The sequence below is a fragment of the Mandrillus leucophaeus genome, unplaced genomic scaffold (assembly GCF_000951045.1).
Source record: "Mandrillus leucophaeus isolate KB7577 unplaced genomic scaffold, Mleu.le_1.0 Scaffold572, whole genome shotgun sequence".
In the NCBI taxonomy this organism is placed as follows: Eukaryota; Metazoa; Chordata; class Mammalia; order Primates; family Cercopithecidae; genus Mandrillus; species Mandrillus leucophaeus.
This window is the reverse complement of record NW_012106164.1, coordinates 2,026,160-2,038,131: the sequence shown is the minus strand read 5'-3', so window position 1 is coordinate 2,038,131 and position 11,972 is coordinate 2,026,160. Positions and strand designations below refer to the sequence as shown.

At 53.1% G+C, this 11,972-nt stretch overlaps 1 protein-coding gene across 1 annotated transcript in view; it reads left to right on the top strand.

Moving 5' to 3' along the window:
- Positions 1–11,972, top strand: part of RGS3 (regulator of G-protein signaling 3) — a 136,978-nt gene that overhangs the window by 30,610 nt on the left and 94,396 nt on the right. Inside the window, 5 exon segments of the mRNA XM_011998501.1 lie at positions 869–929; positions 2,362–2,452; positions 3,073–3,128; positions 10,431–10,512; positions 11,343–11,448. Of these exon segments, the coding sequence (XP_011853891.1) occupies positions 869–929; positions 2,362–2,452; positions 3,073–3,128; positions 10,431–10,512; positions 11,343–11,448 (396 nt within the window).

Sequence of the window (11,972 nt, the reverse complement as noted above, 5' to 3'; positions counted from 1 at the left end):
TTTTTTTGAGACGAAGTCTTGGCTCTGTCACCCAGGCTGCAACCTCCACTTCCTGGTTTCAAGTGATTTTCCTGCCTCAGTCTCCTGAGTAGCTAGGATTACAAGCATGCACCACCATGTGGTGTTATTTTTGTATTTTTAGTAGAGATAGGGTTTCGCCATGTTGGCCAGGCTGGTCTCAAACTCCTGACCTAAAGTGATCTGCCTGCCTATGTCTCCCAAAGTGCTGGCATTACAGGCATGAGCCACCGTGCCCAGCTGTGAATTCTTTTTAACCAAGAAGATTGAACTTAGCCCCTTGCCATAGTCTGACATCCCCATGAAGCGTGACCTTGGCCCATGCCTATCTGCCCTGCTGGTGGCCAGGTCAGATTGGTCTCAGCAGCTTTTGTGTCAGGTGGGTTTGGATCTTGATGTGTAGCCATCTAAGAACTGCTCAGCTCCTTCCTGGATCTGAGACAAAACTTCTTGAGCTTGAGGTCCCATAACTGTTCTCCACTGAGCATCACCAACTGATATGGGCAAGGAGGTTCCCTCTGGGGACCAGCTCTTCAGATCTACCCAGCACCAGAACAGTTAAAACTCGTGAAGTACCTCTGAGCTTTTGTGTTTGGTAGAGGGAGTGTTGAACTTGTCCTATGACCTTGGGAAAGGGACCAACTCTGAGTCTCCATTTTTCCCTCTGTAAAATGGAGATAATAGCTCCTCTCTAGCCTGCCTCACAGAGTCAGAAGGATCAAACGTGATGATGCGGGTAAAGTGCTTTGTAAACCGCAGTGCATCAGGCAAACCCATGCTATACTTGATAATGGACCTCCCAATAGAGCCCAACAAAAAGTACTGACTCAAGCCTCAATTGTTCTCCCAGACAGAGTGGACTCATTGGCTGCATGAGCTTTGGGGTGAAGTCTCTCCTGACTCCGGAGAAGGTGGGTCCTAAGGACGCTTCTGTCAGGATCATCCCAACTGGACCGGGCCGGTACAGGCAGGGTTTCTCTGTCAGCCCTTGATTAAGGCTTCTCTCTGTGAGATGGTGCCCCACTGAGACAGTTGCCCGGTGGGGTGGCCTGCATAGCAGCACTGTGTTTGTTACCTGCCTAGCTGAGAGTCTGGGTCCCCTTCTTGGTTTGTCTTGCCAGAGAGCAGTTGTTAGGCAGCCCCAAGTCTTCCCAGGAGGCTCTGAGTCTGGTGTCTGCTGTTGAAGATACTGGCAGATCCTTTGGGGCCCAGAGCACTCCTGGGCCTGCCCCAGAAGATGAAGGCCAGGTGCGCCCATGGTCCGTACCAGGGGTCCTCTTCTTGTGTCTACCAGGCCTGATATTTCTGGGTCTAACAGGTGCTCAAGGATGGAGTGAGCAGCACCATCCTCTGTGGAACTTTCCTTCAGGCTGGAGGAGGACTCTTTGGGACCCAAGACTCCTTGCTCTGGGTCACCGGTCCCTTATCAATTTCTGTGCTGCACTGGACCCCCGGAACTGGAAGGTGGAGGGTGGGGGGCACTCCTTTTGCACATCCCTGGAAATGTCCTGGTGGCCTGTGGCATGAGGAACCTTTATCCTGCTTGTGAGTCCTAAAGAGCTTCTCTCTCTCTCTCTCTTTTTTTTTTTTTTTTTTTTGAGATGGAGTCTCACTCTGTTGCCCAGGCTGGAGTGCAGTGGTGTGATCTTGGCTCACTGCAACCTCCGCCTCCCAGGTTCAAGCAATTCTCCTGCCTCAGCCTCCTGAGTAGCTGGGATTATAGGTGCCTGCCACCATGCCTGGCTAATTTTTGTGTTTTTAGTAGAGACAGGGTTTCACCATGTTGGCCAGGCTGATCGCCAACTGCTGACCTCAGATGATCCACCCGTCTCGGCCTCCCAAAGTGCTGGGATTACAGGTGTGAGCCACCACGCCTGGTCTAGAGCTTCTCTTGACTGCAGCCTTGGCTTCGTTCTCCTGGAAAAGATGTTCCCCCTGGAGACTGCTCAGGAGCCACAGGATGCCTTTTGGCCTCTCCATCCCTCTTTCACTCCTTCACTTCTGTTCTGTCAACAAATATGGCTCCTACTGTATACCAGGCATAGTGCAAGGCACATCAAAGAGCCTGTGCACAACTTAGTGGGGGAGACAGGCAAGTAGATGGTTGTCCTCCAGGGATAAGAGGCTGTGGGAATTCGGCAGAGGGGAGAGCCAGCTCTGCCCTGAGCATCATGGAAGGCTTCCTGGAGGTACAGGTGTGGCAGCTCAGAGGCAGGAAGGCTGGAGAGTCTTTCTCTCCTGTGGGAGGGTGTCCAGTGGCTACTTTTGGAGGGGGATTGGTGGCTGCCTGACCTGTGCCTCTGCCTCCTGTGTCTGAGTGTGTCATTCCTTCTCTCGTGACAGGAGATCAGTGGTTGGTACTACCTCCTAGGGGAGCACCTGGGCCGGACCAAGCACCTGAAGGTGGCCAGGCGGCGACTGCGGCCACTGAGAGGTACCTGCACACCCCCTTCAGCTTCCCTTCCCAGGATCTGCCCCCTCCCTCCTTTCCTGCATAGTGGCATCAGTTCTGATATTTGGTGGCCCCTGCCACCCAGGCTGCTATTAGCCTGCTGGGTGCAGGGACTTCTCAGGAGCACCTGCTAGAGTGCACGCTGCAGGCAGCCTCTTGCCCATGCCTCCACTGCTTGTCTGGTTGGACTTTCATTGGAGAGGCTATGGCCTGACCCCATGTAGTTTAGCTCCCTTGCTTGTGGGGTACTTTATGCTTCCCCAATGGCTCCTTCCCAGCTCCATGTCTCAGGGATCCCCCAGGTTGCCTTGCTCACCTTGGGATACCCACCTCTACAGACAGGGCATTTAGGTCCTGCCATGATCCCTGAGGCTCAAAACACGGATTTCATGGCCCTTTTCTATGTTCTGCCTTTCCCACATGCAGCCCTGGCTCCTGAGTCCTTGTCTGGATCGAGCCTCAGGTGTCCCCACATCCTGAGGCCAGGAGTGGTCCTGGGCAAACCCATGGGCCTGTTTCCCAGCACTGTCCTCTGGGTAGTCTGAGGAGGGGAGCCTTCCATGCCACCAGGCATTTTCTGATTCTGTTCTGTTGCCTTCCAGACCCACTGCTGAGAATGCCAGGAGGTGGGGACGCTGAGAATGGGAAGAAACTAAAGGTAGGTGGGGACAAGCTAGGGCATTGCTCCAGAGGCTGGACCTCCTCCTTGTCAGCCCCTGGGCCCAGGAAACCCCTAAAGGGGTAGCATTTGGTGCTTGAAACTCAGCAAGTCATGCACTTGGAAGGAATGATTTCTTGACTTTCCTGAGATGTATTACAGGAAATAAATGCTCTTCTTTGGGTATCCATGATTGTGGCAGGGGTGGGGAAAGGTCCAGGCACCCACCTCTGGAAATGCAAGCATCTGGATCTTACTAACTTTGGGCCTCTAGAAACCGAGTCCTCCCCTTCCCACAGGCCTTCTTGGCCCCCTGCTTCCCCTGGGACTGAGGCTGAATCACCCTCTCAGGTTAGACCTGCTTGATGTCAGGGGGCAGCTGTGATTCTGAACCTGAGACCAAGGGGTTCTCACTCTATTAGGGCTTAAAGTCTGGAAAGGAGCCTTTTTCACATAAGGAGTTGGGAGAATTCTCCAAAATTCATTCCATCTCTTTGCAGGGCATGGCAGGGGATCTATGGTTTTCTTTAACAAATAAGAGAGGGAATTACTTGGCCAGGCATGCTGGCTCACGCCTGTGATCCCAGCACTTTGGGAGGCTGAGGCAGGTGATCACCTGAGGTCAGGAGTTCAAGACCAGCCTGGCCAACATGGTGAAACCTTGTCTCTACCAAAAATACAAAAAAGTTAGCCAGACATGGTGGCGGGCGCCTGTAGTCTCAGCTACTTGGGAGGCTGAGGCAGGAGAATCACTTGAACCCGGGCAGCGGAGGTTGCAGTGAGCAGAGATCATTCCAGCCTGGGCGACAGAGCAAGACTCTGTCTCAATTTAAAAAAAAAAAAAAAAAAAAAAGGGCCGGCCATGGTGGCTTACGCCTGTAATTCCAGCACTTTGGGAGGCTGAGGTGGGTGGCTCACTTGAGGTCATGAGTTCAAGACCAGCCTGGCCAATATGATGAAACGCTGTCTCTACTAAAAATACAAAAATTAGCCAGGTACGGTGGCACGCACCTGTAGTCTCAGCTACTTGGGAGGCTGAGGCAGAAGAATTGCTTGAACCTGGGAGGTGGAAGTTACAGTGAGCTGAGATCGCACCACTGCATTCCAGCCAAAACAAACTCCCAGCAATTCATTAGCCCGTGTATACCACGTGCTTTTACCTAATCTTAACTGCCCACTCTGAGGCAGGTGTTACTTCGGCATCTCACAGATGAAAGGGACATACATGGTTCAGAGCATTAGGCCCTCTCCGTGGCCACACAGCTGGCAGGTGGTGAAGGCAGACTCTGAGTGAGGGCTGGCTGCCTTTTCAGTGTGCTGTGGCACACTGCCTCCTGTGCATGGCCTAGCTGGGAATATACGACGTTGCTGTAGTTCCTAATAGTATCTTACATATTACACAATATCGGCATATTACAAGGTACCAAACATTTTCACGTTTACTGACTCAAGTCATTCACTTATTCATCATTCATTAAATATTTACACCTAGGGCTGGGCCCTGTGCTGGGTGCTGGGATGCATTTCTGGACCTGTCCAAGGCCCTGCCCCATGGAGCAGTCTAGAGCTGTGCTGGCCGGTGTGGTGACCACCTGCCACCTGTGGCTACTGAGCACTTGTAATGTGGCTAGTGTGACTGGGGAACTGAGTGTCAACTTTAGTTTTAAGTAATTTCAGTTTACCAGGCACATGTGTCCAGCTGCGACTGGGTTAGACAGAGAAACTTGCCAGGAGTAACTTGTCAGATTTGTTTTCTGTGGCTTCATTAGTTGAGAAGCTTTCCTCTGCCTTCTGTGGGGAACTGCAAAGACCTTTCCCCCTGTCTCTCTACTTGCCACGCACAGAGAGCATGGTGATCAGGGGGTCTCCCTCGTGATTCATGTAAATTACATGGGTGTCAACACCATGTTTGCTTCCTCCAGCATCATAGGTTTCTTGGTGGCTTGTAAAATCCTGCTGCATGCTGGATTCTGCACACAGGCCTCAAGCCCCTGGGGGCCTTTTTCTGAGGAGTATTGGATTTTCCTGAGCTTGTGTGCTCAGAGATGTCTGTGGGACTCAGCAAAGAAGGTGTCCTTGTCAGAGGCTTGGCTGTGGCTCGGGGAGAGCCCCCGGAGTCCATCTTTTCAGCTCCTGTGCTGTGCAGGTGGGGAGATGGAGGCCCAGAAACCTGGGTGACCTGCCCACAGTCACACAGCAACAAAAGCTGGGCTGAACCAAGGAACCCTCTGTCATCAAGGACTTGAGTGCGTGGCTGGGCTTCCCCAGGGGCTCTGAGATGGGCAAAAGCAGCTGGGCTCACCATGTGCTACTCTGCAGGATGCTATCCTGGGACTGCCAGGCAGGAAATAGGACCCGGGTTCTGGTCCTAGCCCCACACTGCCCTGCTGTTTGATCATAACCTCTCCAGGCCTCAGTTTGTTTGTCAGTAAGATGAGGAGGCTGGATTGTCTGATGGCCTGGAAATCCCTTCTACATCTGACTTCATGGTCCATGTATCACCAGATCCTGACAGCAACCCACTTCCGTGGACAAAAGACAAATGAATTGACTTTTTTTTTTTTTTTGAGACAGAGTCTTGCTCTGTCGCTCAGGCTGGAGTGCTGTGGCATGATCTCAGCTCACTGCAACCTCTGCCTCCTGGGTTCAAGCGATTCTCCTGCCTCAGCCTCCTGAGTAGCTAGGACTACAGGTGCCTACCACCACACCCAGCTAATTTTTGTATTTTTAAAGTAGAGACAAGGTTTTACCATGTTGACCAGGCTGGTCTCGAACTCCTGACCCCAAGTGATCCACCTGCCTCGGCCTCCCAAAGTGTTGAGATTATAGGCATGAGCCACTGCACCTGGCCGAAACTGACTTTTAAGTAGTTTCCAAGTGGCAGGCAGGTCTTCAGACTCCAAATGTTTTATGTTCCCTGTCTTGAGATGGGATGTCTGTGAGTGTAACCCCACAAGGTGTCCTGGGATTCTTTCGGCTGGGGTAGTCTCCTGGATTTCCAGTAGGGACCCTGGGACTTGCAGGGGGAGGAGGCGTTGTTATAGAGCAGCTGCGTTTTCTGCCTGGGTTCTCCTCCAGTGAGGGGTGTTTGTGAGAACATTGGAATCACAAAGTGGCCCATGGCAGAGAATGCAGCCAGAACAAAGGCGCCCTCTCCCCGCCGGGCCTGGGGAATACTAACTAGTTGACAGGAATTTTAATATAAAACTCTCCCTCTTCCTTGTCATTCTGAGGTTTCAGGAAGCCTTCAGGCTTATCGTGCAGAGGCACACAGCACAGACAGGGCTTGGGGAGGTGAGAGGTGATTTCCTGCCATTCTTCTGTAGGGCGGGCTTCCCAGGGTGCTCATGCCAGGCTGACGGGTCCAGTGTGGGCTCCCACTGCTGGGGGAGAGCTGGGTTTTCATGGGGCGGCAGCCGAGGCAGGACCCGCAGCCATGAACCGCTTCAATGGGCTCTGCAAGGTGTGCTCGGAGCGCCGCTACCGCCAGGTGGGTGCTTGGCCTCTTGTGGGGAGCCTGTGGAGTGTTCAGGGATGGGGGTAGAGGGACCATCAGAGCAGGATCTCGCTCCCAACAAGGTCTTCTGTTACCCCCTCCTGCTCCCTGCAGGCTCACTTGGATATGGGGAGGAGGATAGAGGCAGGAGCTGGACCCAAGGCCCCTTTAGGGCCCAGCTCTGTGTGGAGTACTAACCACTGGCTGGGTGGTGTTTTTGGTGAGATAATCCAGCTAGCTTTCTGTTCTTTTTATCTGGGGAGGGGCTGTGGGTGTGAGATTGAAAATGCCGTGGTTGCAGAGCAGCTGGGAGCGGAGTTTGTATTTTTGCTAACTTTCCTGCTTCTGATGGGACAGCAGTGCCCATTCTGCCCCCTGTGTGTGTGTGTGTTGGCGTGTGCTCGTATGTGAGGTCGGGTGTTTTTGTGTTTATGTACATACATATAACTTTCCTCCCCCCTACTGCTGATGCCTCACTATGGCTCAGGATTCCTTTGGCTTTGGAATCCAACTTTACAGTGAGGGTTTGGCCTCAGCCTCCGGTCTTGGAAAGAGGGCAGAGTGGGCCATGATGATCCCATTAGCCCCCCTGTGTCTCTTCTAGAACTATGATGGACCATTTTTTCTCATAAAATAAAATAGGAATGGGATCCGGGATGGTGAAGGCAAGTGATATCTAATCTGGAAGGGAGTTCTGAAATTGTTCTGATTTTTAAAAAATCACATAGAGAAGCCCCTCTATTTGTTTTAATGACCAGACTGGACTGTGGGTCCTGACTCCTCTGACAGGCAGTGCTTAGGTCCCAGGAGGATGCCCAGAGGGGCCTCTGCTCCCCCGCCACCTGCCTGCTAGGGGACCCAGTATTCTCTCTCTAGCCCTCCCCAGCTCTCAGGCTCTGCCCTGCAGGCCCCACTCTGTGTTTCCTGCCCTCCTGGAGCTGGGAAAAGCAGCCCCTGAGACACTAGCATCTGGATGACAGGGTGGTGAGACAGAGAGAGCACTGGATGGGACATCTAGAAGTTCTTGGTCACCTTGGGGCTATGGGCTAGAAGATGGGGCATGCTCGCCATCAGAGTGGGGCCAGGAGCAATTGTGGGCTAGACCTAGGGCTCAGGGACTTAGAGTTCAAGATGGTTTCTGTGTTAGAAACCAGTGCAGAATTGAGAGCAGCAAGCTTTTGGTCAGGTCTGAGCTCTAATCTAGCTCTGCTCCTCTTTAGCTGCAGCTTTTGAGCAAGTCACTGTTCCTCTCTGAGCCTTTATCTCCTAGTCAGTAAAATAGGGATAATGAAATCCAGCGATGGTGCCGTGGGAGTGAATGGGATGATGTGTGCGAAGAGCCTGGCTCAGTGTCTGCTGTGCATATCTATCTAGGAGATGTTTAATACATGGCAGCATTTGGAGATTACAGTCTAGGCAGGACAGAGGAGCAGAAACTAGGCAGGAGAGCAGAAGTGAGGGGCTGGCATGGGTGAGACCTGGGAGCAGTGGCTGTTCCTGCCCTGGACAGGAAAGAGTGAGAACCACCCGCAGGAAGGACAGGCTCTGTCAGAAGCTGCCAAGGACTTGGGGCAGGGCTGCTCCCTTCACCTCCTAGTCAGAGCAGGGCGGAGAGCAGGAGGGTGGAGGGGGTGGCACTTGGGGTCTTATCTCCTTTCTGTAAAATGGGTGTACTCGTTTCCCTGGGGGCTGCAGGGATGGTCAGGTTCTTTGGACACTACCTTCTCAATGTGGTCAGTGATCATGGTGGACAGAGCATAAATTCTGCTTCCTCCGAACTAGGAGATGAGCTTGCCTCCTGGCACCCTCTCCTCTTCCCCTCCTTCACACCCCCAGCTGGCTGGACTGTGGTCTGGGCTGGCACAGGAGGGTAAGGGGCCCCAGCCCACAGTCCTGCTTGGATGTGGGGTCTGGGTTTGGGAGGAGGAGGCTGTTTTCTTGGAGCACACTCCTCCCCAGACCCCACTCTCCAGCTACTGCCCCAAAACTGGCCATCCAGAGCCCAGGGTGCCGGCATGGGTTTTCTATGCAGGAGGCTTTGGCCCTGGGTGGGGTAGGGGTGGGGAAGTGCTGGATGGGCTTTGGGACCCCGGCTTGTGCTTGGGTTGAGGGTTGGCTTGTGAGACCCCTAAAAAATCCTCGCTGGTTCCATGGAGGGGGCCAGGCTCCTGGCGTCTTCCCTGGCCTCAGGCGGGCCTGGCAACGAGTGGCTGCTCCTTTCCCCCAGCTTTCCACACTCGCACCCGCGTTTGTTTTTCTTTCTTTCTTTCCATTTTTTTCTCTTCCTGTCTTAGCTGCGTGTTTTCCCAGAATTCTTATGGGAACAGGGTATTTTCCTGCCTCCTCCCCCTTCCCCTTGTCTGTCAGATTTCCTGTTTTACAAACTCGCTTTGAATCCAGGCCCGGGGCTGGTGGGAAGCAGAGCCTCAGAGGTCCCTGCAGCTTCCAAGGCCCTTGGTCATTCTGGGCTCCCTCCCACTCACCTTCCTCATGCCTGGCCCTGGGATGGTTGGCAGGTGAATGAGTGCAGGTGCCCAGTCTTGCAGGGACAACCCTCAAAGGAAGGAGATAGAAATCTCCTGACAAGGCCGGCACCCTTGACCTTTTCCAGGCTTGCTGAGCTGCCTCTTTCTCAACTTGCGTGGGACACCCTTCCCTGTGCCTCGCTAGGGCCCACCCCAAGTCCCACTTTCTCTAGGGGGTCTCTTGGGACCCCTTGAATCCCTTTTCCGATTTGTGCTGCCTTTAGCAGCCAGAATTGGCTGGCATACCACCCTACATCCTTCTGTGGGTGGGAAACTGCTAGGTTGTCCTCCCTACAGTAGCCTCTGCTGAATTCCTATCGTGTGCCAAGCATGGCGTCCACAGTCGGAGCATAAAGGACTGAGAATGGCCCAGTCCTCCTGTTTTACTTTAGTGCCTGCTGTGCCCTGCTTTACTGTGGAGAGGTTTGTGTACCCTCGTGCTCCTCTGGGAGCCAGAGACCAAGGCTGTGTGCCTCTGTACGTCTGCAGAGCCTGGCATGCAGTAGGAGCTCAATAATTGTGTGCCAATTTGAAAAGAAAAGAGCATCCAGATGGCAAGGCCCTCTCATGGACTTCTGAAAGTAGGAGTTGTGGACCTGTCAAGCCAATGGGCCTCAGCAGGCACATGAGTCAGTGGCTAGTTCAGGTCACAGGAAGCCTATCTGTGACCTTACCTGCCCCTTACCTGGGAGTCCTCACTGGATGCCTTGGGGCTCTGGCCACAGATTGGCCCCCAGAACCCCAGCTCTCTTCCTCTGACCCTTGGCCTGAGATGGAGTGAGTGTGTCCCAGTGTTCCCTCCTCTGTGCTCTGGGAGAGCAGTGATCAGGCTGGTCTTGTCTTTGGGCCCTTAGCACAGGGCCAGCCCCAGGCTAATGCTCTGTGAACTTCTGTGAGAAAGGAAGAAGGGAGCCAGGAAAACAGTAGATCAAAGGTGAGGCCGAGTTGTGCAGTGCTGATGGGCCCTTGGGTCAAGGGCTGAGCTGCTGGGGCTCAGGATGGCAAGGTTTGCTTTTCCAAGACCTTGTCCATCCCAGGCCCTCCCCACATTGGCATGGGTTTACCTGCTGAGCTCTGGCCTTCCTGCTTGGCCCACAACCCAGTGCTCAAGTTGTCTGGGCTGAGATAGGGACACTGAGGGGCTGGCCAGCTCCTTTGTGGCTCTGATTCCTTTGGAGAGGAGGGTGGCTCTTGGCAGGGGTGGGCTGTGGGCTTCCTGACCTTGGGATAGAGGCCGGAGCCTCCAGCTTCTGGCAGTGACTGGACAGGACTGTGTCCTAGATCACCATTCCGAGGGGAAAGGACGGCTTTGGCTTCACCATCTGCTGTGACTCTCCAGTCCGAGTCCAGGCCGTGGATTCCGGTAAGTGAGTGACAGGGGGATGCCAGCTCCCCTTGCCCACCACACATATGGGCTTTGCTAACAGAGGCTGGAACTAAAGGGGGAGCCCCAAACTGGAGCAAAGTGTCCTGGCTTTTCAAAATATTTTTAAGTGACCATAGATGAAACTGCCATTTATAAAATATGCCCACTTTTTTTGTTGTTTTTATCAAAATGAAAATAGGTTTTTATATTTTGTTTCCCAATCAGTTTGAACAGGAACTAAACCTATATTTTCAGCAATGGCTGCATGGGAAAATGAGAGTCATTTGTGAACTCTATTTGAAGCCGGTATTGTATCCTATCCTGAGCCTGATCAGCGCTTAAAAAGAGCCATCCTTCCCTACTTTTCACAAGTGAAGATTTCTGTTAATCACAGAGTGAGCATCTCAAAGACAGAAGCCAGGGCTCAGTGGTCAGGGTGTTTGCAGTGCCTGCACAGGGGTGGGCATGAGGTTTGTGCACAATGATTGACAGAGAAGGAATGAATGGAGTGTGGGAGCCTGGCCCTAGGGAAGGTTCTCAGTGGAGTAGGAGGCCCTGGGGAGGGGTAAGGGCCTGGGTGGAAGGGTGGACTGCAGAGAGGTGAGCCAGCAGTAGGGGAGGCAAGCAGGGAGAAGGGAAGGCAAAGGGATGCCTTCTTTCAATACTCTTAAGAGGCACCAAGTTCAGCCCCTCATTTCACAGATGAACAAACTTAGAGAAAAAGGGAGGTCCTTGTCTGAGGTCACCATGGCAGCAAAGGACTCCAGGTCCTTTGAAGGGGTCTTGGGCTTCAGGGGCCCCTGAATGGCTTTTCTTTGTCCCTGCAGGGGGTCCGGCAGAACGGGCAGGGCTGCAGCAGCTGGACACAGTGCTGCAGCTGAACGAGAGGCCTGTGGAGCACTGGAAATGTGTGGAGCTGGCCCACGAGATCCGGTGACAGGGGGCAGTGGGTGGCCTGGGGCCTCAGACTGATGGCACACCCTCCCCACCTCTGGGCACACTGCCTTGCCTGACCCAGCTCTTGCTGCTCCCTCCTTTGCCTAGCTGTGAGCAGGCAATTCCTTTTGCTCCTCAAGGAATCTGTTTCTTGGCCTGAGAATGGAAGGTTCAGGCTCAGAGCACTTTCGGATTCCAGAGCAAACAGCAGGGAAGATGCTCTCAGACTCTGTGGTTCAGGACGGGGCACCAGGGGGTTGCTTTCTGCTTTAGCTAATTATTTCTGCTACCTTAGAGCTAAGTCCATTTGTTATTTAAGGACGTGAAGATGTTGCAAATGTTTCAATTGTGCAATTAAAAATTATTCTTGAAAATGTTGGAGTCTCCCAAATTTTGATCCCCTAGGGTAAAACCCCAATGGCCTGATTTTAGGTCTGCTTCTGGAATGCCAGATAAGGGCTTGCACTTAGGGAATCTCCGAGCTTTACTTGCTTATATCTTGCTTATGACAAGCATCATGG